The sequence below is a fragment of the Fusarium musae genome, chromosome 6 (genome assembly GCF_019915245.1).
Source record: "Fusarium musae strain F31 chromosome 6, whole genome shotgun sequence".
NCBI lineage: Eukaryota > Fungi > Ascomycota > Sordariomycetes > Hypocreales > Nectriaceae > Fusarium > Fusarium musae.
This window is the reverse complement of record NC_058392.1, coordinates 2,228,710-2,250,592: the sequence shown is the minus strand read 5'-3', so window position 1 is coordinate 2,250,592 and position 21,883 is coordinate 2,228,710. Positions and strand designations below refer to the sequence as shown.

General features: G+C 49.3%; 9 protein-coding genes across 9 annotated transcripts; 6 read left to right on the top strand and 3 right to left on the bottom strand.

Moving 5' to 3' along the window:
• Positions 1–165: 165 nt before the first annotated feature.
• On the bottom strand, positions 166–1,602 carry J7337_008547 (uncharacterized protein; the record flags this gene model as incomplete). Its single annotated transcript, XM_044826164.1, has 1 exon — positions 166–1,602. One exon carries the CDS (start codon positions 1,600–1,602, stop codon positions 166–168), a length of 1,437 nt encoding a protein of 478 aa, XP_044679081.1.
• A 2,412-nt stretch (positions 1,603–4,014) lies between these two features.
• J7337_008546 (uncharacterized protein) lies at positions 4,015–4,965 on the top strand (the record flags this gene model as incomplete). The annotated part of the gene is made up of 1 exon (XM_044826163.1): positions 4,015–4,965. One exon carries the CDS (start codon positions 4,015–4,017, stop codon positions 4,963–4,965), a length of 951 nt encoding a protein of 316 aa, XP_044679080.1.
• A 548-nt stretch (positions 4,966–5,513) lies between these two features.
• On the top strand, positions 5,514–6,537 carry J7337_008545 (uncharacterized protein; the record flags this gene model as incomplete). The annotated part of the gene is made up of 2 exons (XM_044826162.1): positions 5,514–5,957; positions 6,040–6,537. The coding sequence occupies 2 exons, from the start codon at positions 5,514–5,516 to the stop codon at positions 6,535–6,537; spliced, it is 942 nt and encodes a 313-aa protein (XP_044679079.1).
• Positions 6,538–6,685: 148 nt separating this feature from the next.
• J7337_008544 (uncharacterized protein) lies at positions 6,686–7,319 on the bottom strand (the record flags this gene model as incomplete). The annotated part of the gene is made up of 3 exons (XM_044826161.1): positions 6,686–7,060; positions 7,144–7,201; positions 7,273–7,319. The coding sequence occupies 3 exons, from the start codon at positions 7,317–7,319 to the stop codon at positions 6,686–6,688; spliced, it is 480 nt and encodes a 159-aa protein (XP_044679078.1).
• Positions 7,320–10,614: 3,295 nt separating this feature from the next.
• Positions 10,615–12,471, top strand: J7337_008543 (uncharacterized protein; the record flags this gene model as incomplete). Its single annotated transcript, XM_044826160.1, has 1 exon — positions 10,615–12,471. One exon carries the CDS (start codon positions 10,615–10,617, stop codon positions 12,469–12,471), a length of 1,857 nt encoding a protein of 618 aa, XP_044679077.1.
• A 755-nt stretch (positions 12,472–13,226) lies between these two features.
• J7337_008542 (uncharacterized protein) lies at positions 13,227–14,620 on the top strand (the record flags this gene model as incomplete). Its single annotated transcript, XM_044826159.1, has 2 exons — positions 13,227–14,373; positions 14,424–14,620. 2 exons carry the CDS (start codon positions 13,227–13,229, stop codon positions 14,618–14,620), a joined length of 1,344 nt encoding a protein of 447 aa, XP_044679076.1.
• Positions 14,621–15,192: 572 nt separating this feature from the next.
• J7337_008541 (uncharacterized protein) lies at positions 15,193–17,721 on the top strand (the record flags this gene model as incomplete). Its single annotated transcript, XM_044826158.1, has 1 exon — positions 15,193–17,721. The coding sequence occupies one exon, from the start codon at positions 15,193–15,195 to the stop codon at positions 17,719–17,721; it is 2,529 nt and encodes an 842-aa protein (XP_044679075.1).
• A 1,158-nt stretch (positions 17,722–18,879) lies between these two features.
• On the top strand, positions 18,880–19,759 carry J7337_008540 (uncharacterized protein; the record flags this gene model as incomplete). The annotated part of the gene is made up of 2 exons (XM_044826157.1): positions 18,880–19,012; positions 19,068–19,759. 2 exons carry the CDS (start codon positions 18,880–18,882, stop codon positions 19,757–19,759), a joined length of 825 nt encoding a protein of 274 aa, XP_044679074.1.
• A 315-nt stretch (positions 19,760–20,074) lies between these two features.
• On the bottom strand, positions 20,075–21,193 carry J7337_008539 (uncharacterized protein; the record flags this gene model as incomplete). Its single annotated transcript, XM_044826156.1, has 2 exons — positions 20,075–21,058; positions 21,113–21,193. 2 exons carry the CDS (start codon positions 21,191–21,193, stop codon positions 20,075–20,077), a joined length of 1,065 nt encoding a protein of 354 aa, XP_044679073.1.
• Between the last annotated feature and the right edge of the window lie 690 nt (positions 21,194–21,883).

Below are 21,883 nucleotides of genomic sequence, written 5' to 3'. Positions count from 1 at the left end.
GCATGATTTCACATACGTCACAGAATAACTCTTGTTTCTCATTGTTTCTCGTTACTTCTTGGTATCTCATCACTCACCACTACAACGCCCGTCATTCCTCGTAATATCCTAAACTCCTATCTTCACCAGTCTTGTGACAACTTTGTCTGAACTCAACGCCGACAACTAGACAACCAACGCATCAATCTCTTCGGAAGTGAATCCAAGAAGATACAGGAGATCCAAGAGGCTCTCTCCGTTCAGGCGGGCGTTAGCTTCCATCTGAACACGGGGCTTTGCGTTCCATGCAACTCCCAGACCTGCCTTGTCCAGCATGAGCAAGTCGTTGGCGCCATCACCAACAGCAATGACTTGACACACATCAATGCCCTCCTTGGCAGCAATGTCAACGAGAAGATCCCTCTTCCTCTCCTTACCCACAATGACCCCCTCGACCTCACCTGTGAACTTGCCGTCTTGAATAACGACGTGGTTCGCGTGGGCGTAATCAATGCCCAGTTGGCCAGCTAGCCATCCTGTCAACGGCTGGAAACCGCCAGAGAGAACAGCTGTCTTGACACCCAGTCGCTTGAAGGCCATGATCAACTCTGGTACGCCCTTGGTGACGTCCAATACTGGCCGCAGGCCTTCAAACAGGTTGGCGGGAAGGCCCTTCAGAAGAGCAACTCGCTCGCGGAAAGAAGCCTCAAATTCCAGCTCGCCCATCATGGCACGGTGCGTAATCTCGGCGACTCGTGCAGCCAGATCTGGGGGATCCTTGACATGATCAGCCAAAAGGTCAATCACCTCTTGAGTGATGAGTGTGCTGTCCATGTCAAAAACCACAAGTCGAGGGTGGCGTCTCCACACTGTATCTCGCTGCAGGACCACATCGACGTTCCATTCCTGCTCAAATCGATAGATCATCTCATGCTTTCTCAGGTCGTCCAGGCTCAGATATTCGGGTGATGGCGTAGGAGAGAGGGTGAGCTCAACAATGCGCGGTTGCTCTTGGTTATCCAAACATCGATGAGAGGAGTGAGGCTCATCGGCGTCCTGAGGAAGAGGGAATGAAGACATGAGGTGAAGGAATGAGGTGATGCATAGAGGTGAGATGTAGGAACCATAGATGTGGTCGAGCTGCTCTGACTCTTGAGTTGGCGGCTCCAGAGGGTACTCGTTGGGATCAGTTGTCGGGGCCAAGTTGGCGGGCAGAGACTCGTTACTGTCTGCAAAGGTGGTTTTGACGGGAGATCTGGAGCCCTGATCCTCGCCCCTTGGCTTATAGAAAAGGGTCGCGATAAGACGATCCGACTTCTCACCAGCTCTGGGGGCGCAATTGGGGTGAGAATACGAGTGGCTCAGTCCACTGTCGACGACAGTCGGGGGGTTCTCCTCGGACGGGATGCCATTGAAGGGCAAGATAGGCCTTGTCTGGGGAACGGGTGAGTTGCTGGTGTCCTCTATAACGGTGTCAATGCCGTGGAACAGCTGATCCTGTCGAGCTGAGTCGGGTCGAGGAGGGCGGTACTCCTGGTGATCACTAAGGTATGAGCTGCTCCTCATGGAGCCCAGCTGCGGCCGTGTGACATTTTGTTTGGTGGGACTTGTCTGGTCTGCCATTGTGTTGACTGCCTTGCCTGTTTGTGTGTGTACTGTAATGTAATTGCGTACGTGCGTGCGCGCGCGGGGTGAGATTTGCTAACGTCTGACTGACTGGCTCTGACTGGTCCCGGTAATCAATAGCGTCCGTCAGGGAAGAGCTGAGATACGAGGTTTAAAGTCCAGAAAGGAGACTAATAAATGTTTGAATCAACGTAGGTAGATAGGATAAGTGATAACGCGCAAGCGCCTATGGTACAGCGAGCAACGGACCCTAGAAGCTTGCGTTGAATCAATATTCAGACTCCAAATATGAGAGGGTAGTGAGCGTGGGTAGGTTAGTAGGCAGAATGTCTTTCGCCAGGGCACTTCTCTCCGTGTCTTAGCCCCGCCAATGGCTCGTGCGACTTTGACCTTACTGTAGTTACGGCATCTGCGGCTCCTGTCAGGCTTGGTCTAGGGTATGATTGGTGCAAATAAGCCCGCAGCCTCACGGTTTTGTCATTTTGATGAAGACCTTCAATGAACCTGGAAAATCACGTGAGTGTAATTTAAGATGTGTGTAACTCTGATGAAATGTCTGTACGTATGTAGTAGATCTCTGAGGCTGTGGCTGTAAATTGCAGCCCACAGTTTGTCTTGTTGGAGTCCTTACTCTGGTCATCCAGTTAGCTCATTGCATTGGCTTCATACGGCCCGGTGTTGATAGCAGACTGTCGGTGTCACCTCATAAAGAAAACATTGAACGATAAAGACTTGGCTCAACCAGGAGCGAAAGCCGACAAAATTATAGAGTACGGGTCACATTGATAAAGCAATGACGCAAGCCACGGTCTGGGATTATGACGTAACTTGAGATTAGGGTCAGAGATCTCCACGTTAGCTTGACAAGTCAGCAACTTTGGCATTTCATTGTTAAACCCGTATTAGTGAGCACCCAACCATCGGAACACGGCCTAACCTTTGATCCTTGATGCGAATAGTCCCGAAGAGGAGGGGAAAATTGTGCAAACTGGAGCCAGGCACAACGGCAGTCGCACGGTTCCTCGGTACCGATGTTCCGAACCTCATATTGACAAAGGCCGACTGCCGCACCGGCTGCCCGGTAATAGATTGCGCCTTCGAAGCACGTCTTTTTGGGAGCATGTAAGACGCCAGCACAATTTTATAACTGGAATTGACTAAGGTAGGTAGGTTCTTCGTTGTGTCCGTGTTTATACTTGTACAGGCTGAGATACAGGCATCGAGCTGTCGGCCCGTAGGGATGAAGCATAACTCAAAAGTCATCAACAATGGAATTTGGATATCATCGATCTCAGCATGTGGCAACACAATGTCTCATTCTTGCGAAAGAGATACACACATACATACATCGAGTAACACACTATCATCGTGAACGGAAAGCATATTCGCTTCCTCCGGGGATACTATGTATGTATGTATTTTGAATTTCGCAACCCAAGCCAAAATGACATGATCGCGGGGAACCTGCCCTCGTGCTCACAACCGTGCAATGGGTGGCCCTGGCCAGTCACTGACTCCGTCTGATCTCGCCAATCCGATGGTTAGTTAATACATCCATGCCCAGATCTAGATAACATGAGATTTGGCTTGGATTGTGAAATGAGCCAGTTCAAGACCATATAATTTCTAAGCGATGCTTACAGAACCTTCTGCTCGCATGATGATGATGATGATGATGATACCTAACCTCCAACCTCCGGGGTTGCCGCTACCTATAGACTATAGTCCCACCGAATAAGAGGCCCAATGGACCTCCGGCTCGGCGGCTGTATCGAGGTTATGTCGTTGTCCGGGATGAGGTGAGGCAAAACAAGTCCCATCTGCTGGGCGCCATTTCAGGGCTTTGGTCCCTAGGCCAATCAGACTTTGTCCTGACCGTGGCGCCCCCATCGCGAAAGGTATAGCGTCGATGTCGTGATCAGTCTCAGTTGCAACTCATAGTCGTTAATCCTCATGGCGGCGATTGCGCAATTGCAGCTCCCCATCTTTTTCCACGTCCTGGGCTCGTCACAAGCAGAATACTCTCGGGTTCGGACGATGTCCTTGCACATTACTAAGGACGCCCTTGGTCGGGGGCACAGCGGGCGGTCGCCCGGACATAGCTTGTAAACCCCATACAACTCAGCTCGTCTCTCCCTCTCCCTCTCCCTCTCTCGACTTAACTTAAGAATTTGACTGTCCTCATTCATTGTCGTGTTCGTCATCTCGTCTTTCCAGTGCTTTGAAATCCTGCTCTATAATCAAATCAGCACACTATCTGCGTCATCAACTCGGCTAGAGCCCTCTTGACTCTACCTTACCTTTGGCTGCCTATTAGATATAACTGGGATACAATCTTCACCTATCCCAGCTTTCAACAAGTCTCAAGTAGCAGCTCATCTTTGAAACACCATCACCACGTCCTTCAACATGCCTGCCTTCATCTCCCAAACATCCTCGCAGGTGTCACTCACCGACATCAAGCTTGAGTGCGAGTCAGGCTATGTCTCTGGACAAAACTCAGAATACTCATCACCATCATCATCAACCACTCTGCCCCAGGTCTCTCTCACCAAGGCCCACATCAACCACCTCAACAACATGCTCGAGGATATGCACCCCATGGACATCCTCCGATTCTGCAAGGTCATGTTCCCTAACCTGTACCAATCGACTGCTTTTGGCTTGACCGGTCTCGCAACCATGGACATGCTCTCTAAGATCCAGAAGGAGCACCCCAACTCTCCCACTGTCGACCTCATCTTCCTGGATACCTTGTACCACTTCAAGGAGACATACGACCTTGTCGACCGAGTGAAGGAGCGATACCCCAACGTCCCTGTCCACATCTTCAAGCCCGATGGCGTCAACACTACCGAAGAGTTCGAGGACATGTACGGAAAGGAGATGTGGAACACCGCCAGTGAGATGTATGACTGGATCGCCAAGGTTGAGCCTCTCCAGCGAGCCTATGATGAGCTCAAGGTTGCTGCCGTACTCAACGGTCGTCGAAGATCTCAGGGTGCTGCCCGTGGTTCCATCCCCATCATCGAAGTTGACGATGAGCGTGGTGTTGTCAAGATCAACCCCCTGGCCACATGGTCCTTCAAGCAAGTCAACAACTACATCAGGGAGAACAATGTTCCCTACAACGCTCTCCTCGACCAAGGCTACAAGTCCATCGGCGACTGGCACTCTACTGCCCCCGTCAAGGAGGGTGAAGACGAGCGAGCCGGACGATGGAAGGGCCAAGACAAGACCGAGTGTGGCATCCACAACAAGAAGTCTCGATACGCTGAGTTCGTTGCTATGATGGAGCGCAAGCAACAAGAGGAGAAGCTTGCTGCTGCTCTCGAGAAAGTGGCTCTGCCCACCGTATGAGTGCACTTGCACCCAGGCAACCACTTATCTTTGATGACTTAATGATTGAGGCATTATGCGAGGCGTTTAAGGAGATAAACTGGCTCAGCAGTTATCGTGACTGAGCCGAATGAAGCTTTTTGCATTTCGGGAAATCATTGAATGGCGTTGGGAAAAATACAGGAAGCAGGGTGCAACGGAGGAATAGCAAGCACATGGCTGGAAAGATAGATCTGTCGCAGGCTGTAGACAGAACAACAAATGAAAAAATCAACCAACCCTCGCAAAAATGCGTCTTTGATAGTGAGATCTGCGATGTCAGTTATGAGAAATGAGGTCAAATGTCAATGGTAATCAGGATCACGAGGTTGGAGCCACAATGATAAGCTACCCCGCGTCAAGACATGAGTTTTCAAGCTAACAAAGCATCACGTCTCCACTGCCAGATTCTGATATCGTATTATCTGAGCCTTTCGACCTACCCTTTAGTGCTACCTACCACTGTCCATCGTGACCTTTTTCAGCCTTGCGCCACTGCCAACAAATAAAAAGTCTTGCCTCTTGTCAATATGCAGGAACTCATTTCTTCTCCGCCCGCCTTTGTCGAAAGAAAGAGAAAGATACTTGAACAACTTGCGATTCCAGACACAGAATACACGGATGCTTCACCGAAAGGCTCTATAGATGAGGGCATCAGGGATCTCATTGATGAAATCAACCGACAATCCGGATTTGTCACTACCAGCAGCTGTGCAGGTCGTGTCAGCGTTTTTCTTGAAGGGCGGAGAGTTGCTGACACTGAAGGACAAGATGAACGGGTAGCAGGTGTCGGTGGAAAAGGTGCTGGGGGAGCTTGGCTGTTCGTTTCCCATGACCCAGTACCTGACAAGGGTGATGGAGGTACGGATACAGACTGGAGCAGTTTATTTGGACTCCAGGAATCTACAGAGGCACAGGAGACAATTGGAGAAGTGAAAGAGAGAAGACTTGTCCACTTCAAGTACGAGGCAATGGTAAGCAGAAATTGTGCTGTATCGAATATAGCAGAAATGCATCATATAATACAAAGAACATCCATACTGAGATATTACGTAGATCCTCCACGTTCTCACAGCATCACCCGAACACGCTCAACTACTTCTGCGTTGCGGCCTTCAGGCAGGGTTTCGCGAGTCGGGTGCCCTCAATATCATCCCGAATGACAAGGATGCTGCCACTCCCATGGTGGCTATACGAACAATGGGACTTGCCTTCGAGTCTCTCATCGGGCAGCAGATTGATGGGCATCGGCAACGCATAGTCTCACCCGAGTACCTCCAGACCCTCGTCCAGATTGCCAATGAGCGCTTTATCGAGAATAAGAAGCGCATTGAACGCTTCCAAAACGCCTTCAGAGATGCTGTCGCTGCTCCAGTACCACGTCTAAACCCTGAAGGACAAGAATGGGAGGACGCTGCAGCGAGAAGAGAAAGGAAGCGTGCCGAGGGTCTGCGAAAGAAAGCCGAGCTGAAAGCCAAGCAAGAGACAGAACCAGAATCAGACCGCGCCAACTCAGGAAAGGAGGAAGATGCAGGACTGTTTTTTGAGATATAAGTTGTACACTTTGATTTCTCAACCCTATTTTTCCCGCTATCAATGCCGTAATGTACACGTGCATACCTGTCTGGGTATACCAGAGCCCATCGCCTCTATATCTCTATAGAATCATTCTCCATTCCCATTACCAGTTTCCCTTAAATCTCTACGAGACGACCTTCTCGACCCAGCTCTTCTCAAGTTTCTTGACTTCAGCCTTGAAGCTCTCCACCTCCTGCCAACAGTCGAGCGGCCGTCGGTCATGCTCTCGCAGACATCGAATGACTTCATTGCGCGCTCCCTCAACGCTCTCGGGCAGAGGACGCACTTGCTTGCGTGACTCGAGCTTCTTACGCATGGCTTCAATCTCCTTGCTGACGGTGTACTGGCTCGTGCTGTTGTCATCTTTAAAATCGGCGCTGGCGAGTTTCTCGTGTGCTATTTTGAGAGCTTCGGCCTCTTTCTGCTGTAGCTTCTTGAGCTCTTCGGCCACACGGGCCTGGAGCTGGAGCTCGACTATCTTGGAGCGAGAGGCATCGGTCTATTTAGAATCGAGAGAACGTGCATTAGCTTCGATTGACGCCCGTGGAAAATACAGTCGTTAGACGTTGCGGATAGAAGTACCTCATTGCTGGATTGTAGTGAATCAACGAGATCTTGTGACAGTCCATTAGGCGCTGAGCTGTTTATCGGCAAGCTGTTAGTCGCTGTTTGGAACATAGTAGCATGCCCTCCAAAATCAGATAAACTCACGCCTTCCACACATGTGAGGAGATTGGTTTCGACTCGCTGGAACCCATTGTGTCGACCGCAATGGCTGTACAACTGATGTCAATGCCCGGCTCGAAATTTCCGGCGTTATTCGGAGCGGCGATCCGTGGCTGCCTGAGGTTGCGATTCCATCCGGTCAAGCGACGCCTCGTGTGGCGCTTGAGTGTGGCACCTCACCGGCGACCGAGATATTACACCACATGCCACTTGTACTGTAATGTAATTACTGGTAATGCATGACATTGTCCAAGCAGGCTTGAACACAGGACGATGTCCGTGCTACTTACGATGATGATTCAACAAACATACCACTATCGGCGATCTATCTTCCACAAACAATGACAAACTCATAACACCGGCCAAGCCCGCGCTTATTACGATCTGATGTTGGGGTAAGATGGCCTGTTCCATGATCATAGCGATTTGCAGAAGCCAATGCCTGCTGATGCAAAGAATGGGAATGTCACGGCGACCCAGCTTACGAAGTCCTGCAGTGCTGTAAGGTCGCGGCTTGACCGGCCGATAGGACTCAAGGATTAACGCAAGCATCAGGTTCAGGACAATCTCAAGGACCTTGAGATTTCCATTCCTAGAATCGAGATATCACCCGCTCGTGGCACTGTATACATCAGATGTAGCTTACCAAGGCATCGGAAGCGAGCATTCAGGCACTAGATAATTTTATCTGTGACGCCAAGACAGTCGACCTGATAGACAATGTGCGCCAAAGGATCAAGAGCCTCGTGGGCCTGGATATCCAGCGGGGGCATTTTTCCGTTATCATGTTAGACGGTGGACAGGCTAGCTGGGCCGCAGTATCAAACTGACGTCGAAACAGAATTCCATCAACCACAGGACGAGAAAATATAAGATTGCGGGCCGCGTTTGACCCTTGGTAATGATGTTTGCAGGGAGCATCTCTGAATACCTTGTTGATTGAGGCTTTTGGTCAGCATTGGCAATCTGTCGTGCTAAGCGAGGAGACGAAGCCTTGAGTTGAGAAGTCTTGGTGAAGGAAGAAGCATGGGAGCTGTCATCGTGGTTGTGGTTCATCCTCATGGTTTGCCGTGCAAGCCGTAGGATGTTTCAGTCAGGCCATTTTCATCCACTCTGAGCAGGATTGCGTCAGAGGAACAATGAGACGAGAAACAGGAAACCGATACGTTTATCCAAACATCAAACAGGAAACATTTTTTTATCGTCTGGAAACGTGTCGCGGCGGTGCTGAACTTGAGCTTGTGATACGAGAGTGAGCGTTCCTAACCGGATGCCTCTAAGAGCATGAGTCGTTGGCGGCAATGCTGCGGGGCATTGAGTGGCTACGAAGCGCTGTAAGTGCTCAAGCCCACATTCTTGCAGCAGGTCTGGCCGTTGATAGCCAGTCTAGCCAGTCCAACCAGTCCACCCCTGAAGAGTTGAGCAGAATGAAAACTTGGAGTTTCCCATTCGCCATTCCAAAAGGGGGCCTGGGTGGTCCCCTGAGCAAGGGCCAGCCAGGGCCAGCAAGTGGCTGGTTTCAGAAGCATTGAGTTACCAGGATCTGCCAACAAGCAGCCACTAAATAATGTTGCTCTTCCGCCGGAGGCCTAATTCTGAGATCTGCTAGCGACATCTCTCACCCAATTGGCCATATCTTACGAAGCCACGCCGTTGCTGGGAGTGCCCCTGCCATGCTGCAGCTGACGGAGGCTTTTTAAAGTCGGGTGCTAAAGTTCCTAGGCACTCGTGTAAGATGCGCTTTAACGCTCGTGGTTCGTTGTGCCATGAATCTTGTAGCTCTTGTATTGTAAGACATCGGAAGACGTAGTGTAATGTGCGGTCCAACCAGATCGATATGAATTGAATTCTCGGCTTTACGGCTCACAGCTGGAAACAGAACGCCCTGCAGGGGGTCCCAGTTATATCCATCCGTCCAGACTCTGCGGTGCCGAGCCTAGAAGTCTGCTTTTGTCTGCAAGGGGCTTCTTGTGATAGAGACGAACAGGGAGGGGATCCTCTGCCCTGCTGTGCGAGTAAATTCTTTCAGCGCCAAGACGAGTAGTACACAGCCTTTTCGGCCAAGTTTGGATCCTGATTGCCCACTGTATCTGGGCTGACAAGTCAAGTGGCGGACTAACTTGAGCTGGGGGAACCCGTTTACAATACTTACATATTATCACAACGTCCGCTCCGCTGGGCTTCGTGTATTGCCTCTTCATTCCTCTTGGTCTTTGCTTCGTGCCGTTTACGGTGGTTTGTTCCCTGTTTCATTTTCATCTTTTTCTTCTTTCGTCCTCTGGACCATTGAAACATTCTTCGCCGAGGCTGGCCACTCTCTTCGTCGATCCGCCTGACAAGACTGCTTTCGTCACTGTCGGCCACTGTTCACCGGTTCTCGCCCTCGTGTTTGTCTCTGCTTGAGTTTCCGGGTCTCAGAACAGGTTGAAACATTGAAAAACAACCGTTTCCCGCTTGGCTTCGATTGCCATTGTTTCCTCCGGTCGATCATTCATTATTTGGGTACCCATTGTCTTGTGTGCTGCGACAGAGCGCCTCAATTCCTGCCTCACTTCCATATTTCATTCACTACCTAAGGTACTTACTTACATTGTCATTCTTCATACTCGCGCAAGCGCCCAAACGTCAACGTCGATCGTCTTAAACGCCTGCCTTTATCGATTGGACTGTGTCTCAATTCGCCCTTGCCCTTCCTTTCCTTATTCGCGGCAATTGACATCGACCCGTTCTTTACCGCTGATCTAAATCCGCCCAAAGTTGGAGATCGTCAGCCTGGCCTGCTTTCTTCCCAACTGCAACTGAGAACATCATCATCGCCTTGTGGACGAGGTGAAGCCGACTTGGACTTTCTACGTCACTGAGAACTGCCCTGTAGCGACAGTGATCGATATCCAAGTCAGCCTTGTTCTCCGCGGATTGTTTATTGTTCTTTGCTGCCCTTGCCGCTCTTTGCCTTTGCGCTGCGTTACATTGTGTGTTGAACACACCTTCACCAGCACCAAATCTCCCAAGTCACCACTGAACATCTCGCTCGCCGATCACGATTTATCGACACAAGCGCCAAGTCAATCATTTGTTTACCATCATGTTCTGACACCAAAGAGCGAACACAAGGAGGGACAGCTTACAGTTACTTTCTTTAAAATAACCACTGACCTCTCGACTCTTATTTGGGAACCTTTTGTTCGTCGCACAATTGCACTGTCCATCATTCATTCACAGCAAATCGCGAATACTCCCTCTTCATTCGTCTGAAGACCCCGGATAAAAGGAAACCGACTCTCATTTACTACTACACTCGCTCCCAGTGAGCAACTACTTAACAAGATGGATTTCACGCGGCGCAGGATCGCCGATATCAGCTCATACATACCAACATCAACCCTCAAATCTCGTGACGAAGCCGCTCCTGCAGATGCTGAGGCAACTCCAAACTATCACTCAAATCTCGATGGTGTAAACCAACCTATGAATTTACTTTTTAAAGATGCCTTGTGGTGGACCTTGGGCATCATGGCCCTTGTTGTCCTGTCCATCAGAATAATTGAAATCCTGTGGATGAGACTCCGCCAGGTGTCTGCCATGAATGTGTCCGGCTCCAAACAAGCGTACTGGAGGATATCTCAATGGAGCTGGATGCCAAACGTCAAGAAGAACCTCATATACGCTCCTCTGTGGAACAAACGTCACAACCGAGAGTTCAAGTTATCCTCTGCTATTAGCATGGGAACTCTTCCTTCGCGACTTCACTTCATCATCCTCTTCATCTACCTGGGCAGCAACTTCGCCTATATGTTCGTCCTCAACTGGCACAACGATAACAAGCTTGCTTTCTGTGCCGAGTTACGAGGCCGCTCAGGAACCTTGGCCCTTGTCAATATGGTGCCCTTGATCATTTTCGCTGGGCGCAACAACCTCCTCATTGGCCTGCTCAAGATCAGTTTCGACACCTATAATCTTCTACATCGATGGATGGGTCGTATTGTGGTGCTCGAGTCCATCATCCACACTATCGCCTGGCTCATTGTCGCCGTCGACGACTTGGGTTGGGATGGTGTTGGCCATAAACTTTCCCATGGACTTTTTGAAGGTTCGGGAGCCGTTGGCACGGTTACTATGACCTTCCTCCTTCTGCTTTCCGTTTCGCCTTTGCGTCATGCCTTTTACGAGACTTTCCTCAATGTTCACATTGTCCTAGCCTTCGTTGCCTTCGTCGCTACATGGATACACTGTGCTTCGTCTGCACTCAAAGGTGGCCTACCTCAACTTCCCTGGATCATGGCCATTATGGCCATCTGGTTCGCCGACCGCCTCGCTCGTATGCTCCGGATTGTCTTTGTCAACTGGTCTTCCAAAGGGTGGACTGATGCGGTGTGCGAGGCTATGCCCGGCAATGTCACTCGAGTCACCCTCCACTTACCGCGATATGTCGATATCGAGCCTGGTACTCATGCGTACCTGCGCTTTTGGGGTCTCTGTGCCTGGGAGAGCCATCCTTTCTCTATCTGCTGGGTCAATCATGTACGCGATAACAGCTTACCAATTACGGAAAAGGATTCTCTCCACGCTGTAGACAAGTCAACTATGACCACTACAGTCTCTTTCCTGATTGGAGCCCAGACAGGCTTCACTAAGAAACTCTTTGGCCGTGCCTCCAGATGCCCACGAGGTCTCCGTATCAAGGCTGCGATGGAAGGCCCCTACGCCGGACATAACAGCCTTGATTCCTATGGCCACGCAGTCCTCTTTGCCGGCTCCACTGGAATTACTCACCAAATCTCCTACATCCGCCATCTCCTCGAAGGATACAACCAGGGCACCACTGCTGCTCGACGCATTACACTTGTCTGGATTATCCGCGAATACGAATCTCTCGAGTGGGTGCGGCCCTACATGGACACGATTCTTCGTATTCCAAACCGAAAGGACATCCTCCGCATCCAGATCTTCGTCACCCGTCCTCAGAACCCACGCGATATTGTCAGTGCTAGCGCCACAGTGCGCATGTTCCCAGGACGGCCAAACGTTCCCCTCATCCTGGCCCGAGAGGTGCAAGAGCAGATGGGTGCCATGTGCGTCACAGTCTGTGGCCCTGGTGCTCTTGCTGATGATGTTCGGGGTGCTGCCCGAGCAGTGCAGGGCTCAACCGTGGTAGATTTTGTGGAAGAAAGCTTTACGTGGTGAACTGCTACGAGAGTGGTGGAAGTAATCAAGAGGTTTCCGTTCGAACTGTACATACTTACGGCAAGTGGGGGTTATTTCATGGAGGGAGGTTGATATCATGGACAATCATAGCGTAGAAGCGTTTCCATAAAGCGATTGATCATATTATCAGAGATCTTAAGAGAACTATTACTGGAACGAACAACATTTTTGTTTATATGAGTGATGTGTTATTAACCAATAGTCCAGGACCTGGGAGCACCGTGTACTTATTACCATACCCGGTCTCTTAATTCATGAGGCTCAGGCAAACCTGGTACATGTGGTTTCCACCCAACTAAGGTTCAGTTGTCAGATTCAATGGAAGTCGGGGGACAAGGAAACACTGAACTTTATAGGGCGTCAGAATAAACTTAGCAAAGAGCCTCCTAAGCGTAGGTATGCTAGGTAGTTTACCTAATATTTCCGCCACTTGAAGTTGTTCCTCCTCAAGGTTAGTACCTAGGTAGGTACCTTAGGTAGGTATGGAGACCCCTCCCTGCCTGCCCCGCAAACTTCTTCTCCCAGGGCAGGTGGAGCTCAAGGTTAAGGTAATTGAAAGAAGTACGTACCTGACTCACGTCGCGTTTACCTCCTCGAAGACGCGATTGTGTTACAACTAAACCTTTCAACTTTAAAAAAGCGCTAAGATTACAAGTTATCAACGGATACAAGAGCAGAAGTAGATTAGATTCTAAGTCAATGCCTACATTTACAGGACTCACTTTGTCGCACGAATGCCTACTCGAACACATGATTCCACGTCGCATTCGCGATCACCATCGCCGCCCTCAAGAGCCACACCGGCGCATCGAAACTTAGCGGTCAGAGAACGGGATTCAAGTCGCTCCACATCTGGGGCCAAGAGGAAGAGAGCGGACACAAGAAACGGAGAACCCGCGAACCATCGAAGACGGACCGTTGAACCTACAGCCGACAGTGAAGACGAAGAGGAAGATGAGGATATCTACGATCCTGACCAGCCACTGGAGGAGCGCCGCAGAGTTCAGCAGGGCTTCAGAGACTTGCTTCGCGATGTGACGGAGAACACCGAGGAATACTTACAAGGGGACTCGCGAGGGCTTCATGAGGCCATTCTCCGTGCCGATGAACTATCGAAGAAAGTCAGACAGACTACAGAAGCCACAATTGACTCACGGCTACTCGTTAGCACTACCGACTTATCTTACCGAAAGACTTTGAGACTCACACAAGGCAGCCTCTCTCAAGGCATCGATGTTGATGAGTTTGTTTCAAAATGCATCACATATATGAGACATGGTCGAGGAATTATGGACGATAATGCACCCGAGCTCTCGAGTACCCAACGTCAAAGAAGAAGGACCACAAGAGGGGATGAAGATGGCGAGGACGATATCGGGGACGAGGGCGATATGATGAATTGGCCACATCTTGGCCGTTTTGCCAGCTTGCCTTACATCAAGCGTCCCGCCCTCCCCGGGTTCCTCCTTGGGCCTCTGTCGGTCGAGAAGAAGGCTCGCAAGATTACAAAGCGAAGTGCACCCTTCAGACCTAACAATTTGACTGAGACGCGTCCCGAAGTGCTCAATGTCGAGGATCTGGCCAAGAAGGAGAACGATCTCACCGCGATTTGCGGCAAGATTCTTCATCAATTACAAACTCTCCAGGCGAACATTCAGGGAACTGTGGCGGACCTGATTGATGAGACTATGGATGATGAGGAACAGAACAAGATTATGCATCAACATGGCCTTCGGAGCACCGGTGGCATTGACTTGATGCGGTTCGTTGTGAATCCCAAATCATTCGGCCAAACCATCGAGAACATGTTCTATGTCAGCTTCCTTGTCAGAGACGGCAGAGTGAAGATCGACTTTGATGACTTCGATTTACCAGCGCTTGGTTAGTTAATCACGGCCGGGACATCTGAAACTCGCTGACTGGAAGTTTAGAAATCATAGAGAGAGATGTCGAGGGAGAGGAAGAAGAGCCGACACGACACGGGGCGGCGAAACACCAAGCAATTCTTTCCATGGACATGGAGACCTGGCAGGACATCATTGACACATTCGACCTCAAGGAGCCCATGATTGCTCACAGAAAGGAGGTGACGACTTCGGGACCTGGTGCGCGGGGTTGGTATAGCTGAGTGGGAAAGGGGAAGCATGGAAAGACATGCCGAGTCTTTCAAATCCATGATTCATTGTCTTGAAACATACGGGATCATCTTGTTTGCATGTGAGATACCTACCAGGTAGTGGTTCGGAGATGGCCAACATGGTGTTGTGCACAGGCCCTTAGCAAGCAAACCCTTTTTCTTTGTTCTTGCTGTTCCCTGACCTCTGTTGTCGGGGCGGTAATGAAGAAATGCTCAATTGACGGCGATGAGCCTTTGTGTAAGACTGTCAGCCCACGGCAAAAGGCGTGCGCCTTGTTCTATTTCTGACACATTGCAAACAGTGTCAAAGAGAAGAGTCCGAGTCAAGGAATCTGAATAGACAAAGGCATTCCATGCAGCTGTAAGCCGCTTGGTTAACCCTTCATAACTTCCTCGCACGCCTCGTGTCCCTGGATCGAGCATTAGCGACTGTTTCGATATTCCTTTTCACGTTGTTGCAGGACAAAATCGCTGCCTTTGTCACATTAACCCGGAAATCGTGCAGCAACTTTTTCACACACCCATATTCAAATCCAACTTCGTTTAGTACCCAGTCAGTCAAGATGCCAGTTACCAGTCCCTTGATGGGATTTGAAAAGGACTTCGATATTCGAACCGCCGAAACAGTCGCCAAATGGAATCATAAGAAGGACAGCCTCCTTTCAAATCTAGAGGAATTTTACAAAGAAGAATGTTTCAAACAGGGTTCCAAATTTTCAAAAAAGATCGCCCTGAAAGTCATGCAAGCTTTTAACGAGATGGCCCGTAGTTCGCTCGAAGACCTGCTCGAATGGGTCCATACCACACAACGGAGTCAGGACGATGAGTCCAAGCGCCAGATAAAAGATCTGATATTTAGTATAGAGGATCGTTTTCAGAGTCACACGTCACGAATCGAGAGAGAAAGGCATCTCGCAGAACAACGGCTGCTCGTGACGGCGAGGAGCAGGCCCTCTAACCCTGCATCAAACCCTGAGCAGAAGCCAGAAAAGCCCATACCAAAACATCGAACTTCCGGGCTCAAACGCGTTGGCAGTGCTGGGAACGCTTTCGAGCGTGCCAAAGTTACTGAGAGGATCATACTTGGCCAACATGCTAATTGGCAGCCAAGACCCCCTCGTCATTCTCGTCGGAGACAGAATGCTATGCGCATGGAAAAGACCTTAAGTGGTCTAAATGAGAACTCTAGGAAGTTGTGGCTGTACAACCGAGCACAAACTTATGGTAACCCGAAGGGACCGGCTCGTCGCACCTCCGTTATGGCCTCTAGACCGCCCACAGCGATCCGGCTCAAAAAGCGGCACACAAGATCTCTAGATCAGGAGCTCAATGATTCCGAGTTGCAATGTGACGAGCCTGACGATGTTCCTGATAATATACGCGCAAAACCTTCCTTTGAGCATGAGCCTATCGCTTCTCAGGGTTATAGGCTTCCTGGCATAGGCGAAGGACTCCTTATGGACGACGCATTGGTTCTTGGGCAACAACTCAATGAAGAGTTCAGTACCTCATCCTTTCTGGCTGATATAGGAGAAGACTCGGATGGTGGGGATACCGAAGTCGAACAAATGGCCGAGGAGGGAAAAGGGCAACAGAAGAGGGATCTTGAAGAGAAACCTCAACCTGGGCCTGATGGCACTATCATGCTTTCGCCCTACATGGCAATGCGGCTCTGGAAAACCCTCCTGCATAACAACGAGCGCATCGATTTCGCAATAGCAGGATGCGAAAACCTGGAAAAGTACGACATCAATGCGAGTTCCGTGAATGAACTCATTGATACCTGGGTGCTGGCAATAAAGGAACACCACAATAAATTCAGTCTCATCAAGAATTTCTTTGCTGATATCGCTCGCCATGTGCTCGAAGTCGATCTCCCTCCAAACGTCGCCCGGAAATCGGAAGCCTCTCCCTCTAGCTCTATGCTTGGACACTCAGAAACTTCTGCGGGCACGAAAGGCTCTCAGTGTTTGTCAACTGCTCCTTCCAGCGGATCTCGCGATAGCTTCGTTAGTAGTGACGATGACTATGACGGTGATAATGCAGAGATGAGCGCAAGTAGCGAAACGAAGAGTCCTGTTTTCCCAGACAATAAGCCAGTGGCGAACTTCGGACCTGGATTTTCTCAAGATTTCAGCGTTTGGCAGCAAAAGATCAAGAAAAACAGAGAGTCCGTGACCCGGGGCCCTTATCTAAGCCCTCCTTCGTCTGCTGGAACGCAAGATTGTACGACGCCGCAAAGCAGCCCGAGAGACGGAGACTCACCCAAGAAGTGGCAGAGTAGTCCAAAGGAGGAGAATACTCCACAGAAGGACAGTAATGAAGAGAAGGAGGCTGTCTCTGAAGATAAGAAAGGAGATGGCCCTGCTGGAGACATGTCGAGCAACGGCGCTGGTGAATCATCCTCAGACATACCTGAGGCATCTCAAGAGACGAACGCGCCAGCACCAGGGAACAGTGATGGCAGCGATGATCCGGATTCTACCAAAGGAGCTACCGCCGATATTGAGTCGTCACATTCATCAACAAAGGCTTCTGGCATCTTCCAATCCTTGAAACCGGGGCTTAGGTTCTTGCTAGTGCTGGTGAAGCTGTTTATACTCGAACAGTTCTGGGCTTGGTGTGCCGTTGTCAGCTTTGTCTATGAACTTATCTCCTGGTCTTGTCTCCGTTTCTTCATGCGTAAGAGTGTGGAAGACGACGGCAAAGCACTGAAATTCCCCAACCTACTTACGTATGCAGAGATGGGTGCTGTTATCAACCATGTTTTTTTCCTGCTTCTTCTTGGGTCGTGGTTGGACATACGCGAGGAAAGACACCTGTGGGATATTGCCAACGGCCAGACGAGGGATCATATGTTGACGTATATTGCGATACAAACGTCATGGGTATCAACTTTGGCCTCTTATTATACAAGCTCATTATGGTATATTCTTGGACCTGTGAAGGTATTGCTATCCTGGATCTCGGCCAGTCCGAGAGTTTTTATGCAGTTTCTGGATTCATTTGTAATTCCATTATGGACGTGTTTGACAGATGTCGTTGAAAGTGCAGTCTTGGTAATCAAGACATACAAACTGACAGGTGGCTGATGAAAAAGATAGCGGTTGGGGGTTTCTTGATTGTTGTTTTTGTTTGTTAACAGTTGCTTTCAAAGGAGATATATGTGTTAGTTACTTTTGTGTGGTGTTGGACCTAATGTTCTCTTGGTCTTGGGAGTGGAGTGAGTCTAAGCTGTCTAAGGTATACTCCCAAATAGTACAATATCATATTGAGTGTTGAGTTATGTAGTCGATGACCAAAACATATGAAACCAAAGAGCTTCCATATAATTCAGTTGAGTTCGTTCATTTGACCAGAAACATATACACGTACCGAAGAGTCCTCCTGATGGAGCCGAGGCTGGACTATTGCATCGGGCTCTCGGGGTGAAGCTACGTGCCGGATGGATCGAGCTAGCCTTGAAATGATATTTGGAATCAATCAATTGTGAGCTGCCAGCAACTTCGACAGTACATATTAATCCTTAACCCTATTTGCCAGGGAACCTTTCAGCTGGGTACATGGTAGATAAGAGAACCTATTGAATTGGTTACCTCAGTCAGTACTGACCTTGTACTGCATCTCAGCCTACAAGTGCAGGGGCTGCAGCGTATTTGTCTACCTGAGGTACGGTACCTATTTCAAATTCCTACCTACCTAGGTAGGTAGGTACAGCACGGACAACACCCACATGCTGCTCCGTTGTATCCACTATTGACGCTTGAATTACTGTAGCAGCCCCGATTTCCAGGGTCTTGGGCCAACTCAGCCAGAGTCGGCCGATTGATTGTCAATGGATCGGAATGTTGATGTCATTGAAGAAATGCAAAGACCAGCTAATTCTATTCTCAGCTGGAATATTACCAGTTCAAGTCCAAGTTCAAGCTCCGCCTCGACATAGGATGACAATTGATTAATTAATTAATTAATTAATCAATCAATCAATTACCTTGCTCGTGATGATACGTCCAACGTCTCGAATTCAATACTTAAACGTCAACGCATCCAGATCATTCCAGCGCCAACAAAGATTCTTTCTATTTTCACGTGCATTCAAACAGACTCCCACACACGACTTCAACGTCATACATCTTGAACCTCGTATTGCGACATCATCCAACAAAAGATTCAAACTTGTAACCTCTCTCACTCTGTCATCACAGAGTCACAACTTCGGCACACAATCAGAAACTTCCAACTCAGCAGAAATGTCGTCCAAACTCATCCCCTCAGACCCTGATCATGTCATGGTCATTCGTAATGTCACCCCCAACATAGCCACTTTCTCAGTCCCCTTTTCACGATTTGGAAAGGTCAAGATTGGTGGCCGAGGCACTCTAGGTATGCTCTCCTACTCATAAGAAGTAACTTGAGCGCAATACTGACCCCCCAGTAGTCAAGCTCACCTCTGGAGGCCTTGCCATCTTCTCACCAGTCGCACTCACCAAAGCCACCCAGGCCAAAGTCACGGAGATGGGAGGCGATGTCCGCTATATCGTAGCTCTGGACTATGAGCACCACATATTCATTTCTGAGTGGAAAAAGGAATATCCTTCAGCCAAGATCATCGGCCCAGAGGGTCTGCCAGAAAAGCGCGCCAAGCAGACCGACGATCCTAAGATCAACGACGATGAGTTTGCTGTTGTCTTCAAGAAGGAAAATAAGCGGGAAATCAAGATTGACCCCGACTTTGATGCCGATTTTGACTATGAATACGTCGACGGCCACGCCAACCTTGAGATTGTCTTCTTCTACAAGCCTGAGCAAGTCCTGATCCAGGCTGATCTTCTCTTCAACCTACCCCCCGCCGAGCAGTACAGTAAAGTGCCCGAATCAGAATTGCCCGCAGATGGAGCTGTTGGCAAGCTCTTCGCCTGTGTCCAGAACCCCCGCGGTGATACCAAGTGGTTACAGAGATTTAACTGGTATCTCCTCGCCAAGAACCGTGAAACTTTCAACGACAGCATGGCCCAAATCGCCAAGTGGGACTTTCATACCATGATTCCTTGCCATGGAGATGTTTTGGAGGGAGATGGAAAGGAAGTGTTTATGAAGGTGTTTGACTGGCATCTCCAGGGACACAAATAGACGTGAACGATGACGAGATCATGGTGGCGGCGGTGGTGGTGGTGATGATGATGATGATGATGATGATGTACGAGCAGAGCATAGACGAGGAGTTGGAGAGTGATGTGTAAATATATGTAGTATTTTGTAATAATATTGTATATATGCCTAAGCAATTCTTTGTTCAATAGACCGACCGGGCTGATACTCTTCCAATAATACAGTACAGCACTACTAATATAGTTTCAGGATTGTAATATACCATGTACCGACTGGCCTCAAGATATTATAATGGTTTAAGATTTCACAAAAATTGACTAATCATCGGGTATAGTACTATTTTGAAGCCGAAACGCCCGTATTGCAACAATCATCCATGCATTTACTTTTGCCCTTATCCAGTGTACGCCTTTTAACACCCTCGCTTCTATCCGCAGCAATCTCGTCGGACATGAACTCTCGGTTGCGCGATGACTCTGCAGCAGCAGAAATAGTCGACTGCTTCCTCCCTCTTTCCAAATGTGTAGCCTCGGGGGTAGCCGAAGGTTGTGTCGATTGTTTCCTTGGCGGAGGGTCAGGCTCCATCTCTACAAATCCAAACACAGGATGTTCGGCACTGATCAATTCACCTCCTTTGTGAACGTAGTCGCTGAGTTTCCCGAGTATAACGAACTCGACCTTGAGTTTTATCGAGTAGGCCACTGCCTTGATGCCTTGTTGCCACAGGAAATCGTTGGTAAAGCCAACGGCGAGGAGCGTGATATCAACTAGCACGATTCCCACGTTAATGGCAAACAGGTGCCAGATTATTCGAGGAGTCTGGTTTCTAGCTTCTCTTCTCTTGATGATCTCCATCGTCTTCCAAATGTAAAGACCTGAAAGCAGGAAATCTTGAGCGCAGAAGAATGCCAGCTGAACCTTTTGGACCCTGATGAATGCGCCGTTGCGGTCGAGCTTTTGCTGTGTGCTGATAGCAAATAAAAGAACAGTAACTGCACTGTGCCATATGATAGCATTAAGGATGATCATCCATTTTGTAACCTTCAAAATGGAGACGCTTTTGACGAGCAGGTTGAGTCGAGAATATAGAACAAGAGCTTGGCCGGTAGTCAGGAGTATCCAGCCAATGTCGTTTATAAGCATATTTGCAACATCCCCTATAACATCGAAATAACGAACCAGCCAGCCACTCGCATACGGCAGCACACCGATGGAAGCCACAGCAAGGCTCCATGAGAAGAGGTCGTTATGCCGCCTGGATGATGTCAAGATGAGGAGAAGCAGCTCGATACCATTGTACAGCGAGATAGTGGCACAGGTCTATAAGGCGTGTTAAATGGAGTACTCGAGTATCAAATTCGACAGGGGTCGTACTATGACTATCATGGCCTCTGGGGTATATCTCCCCGAAGACGTAAACTTGGAGGTGGCATCGGTGCGTCTCGTAAGAGACATGTTGGCCTGCTTTGGGCGAGCCGAGGCCGTGGCATGAGTTGAAGCAACAGAGAGCAATGCTCTAGAGAGAGAAAGGATCGAGTCCGAGAGCTGAAGGCTGTTGAGATTACCAGAGGTAGTTATGACGCCTCAAAAGGCGGCACGTGATAGTTTCTCTTAGACCTTAGACCTTGGATCTACAGGTGAAGGAGGCTCAGATGCTGGGGCTTGCTAGGCCAGGGATACGAAATGCCTAAAGTTTTGGCGCATGTCTCTGAGGGATATCCATTGATTGATGGGGACGATGGTGTGGCTTCTAGGTTTGGGCTATGCGCTTTGAAGATTGGGATGCGCCTAGCTACCTAAAGTATGCAGTATCCATGTCCGCTATGAGACAGGACCGCGGATCGGGATATAGGTGCCGCTACATACTTAGGTACCTTACGTACCTAGTATGAAGTGAGCCAATGCTAGGGACTGGCCAATTTAGTCGGCAGAGGGGAAGTATAAGAAAGTCTGGGGTCATTAGGCATCGACAATTGCCATTGCCATTGCCATGTCTATCCAGGGGGCACTTATAAAGAAGCTCGACTAGCAATGCTACGTAGCATCTTGGTTGATTTTCGGGAAATGAATCTTGACACATGCCGATGTTTGGTTGATGAAAATACGACAACATTGGTGTATCCCATCAATAGGCAGTCACTGCGA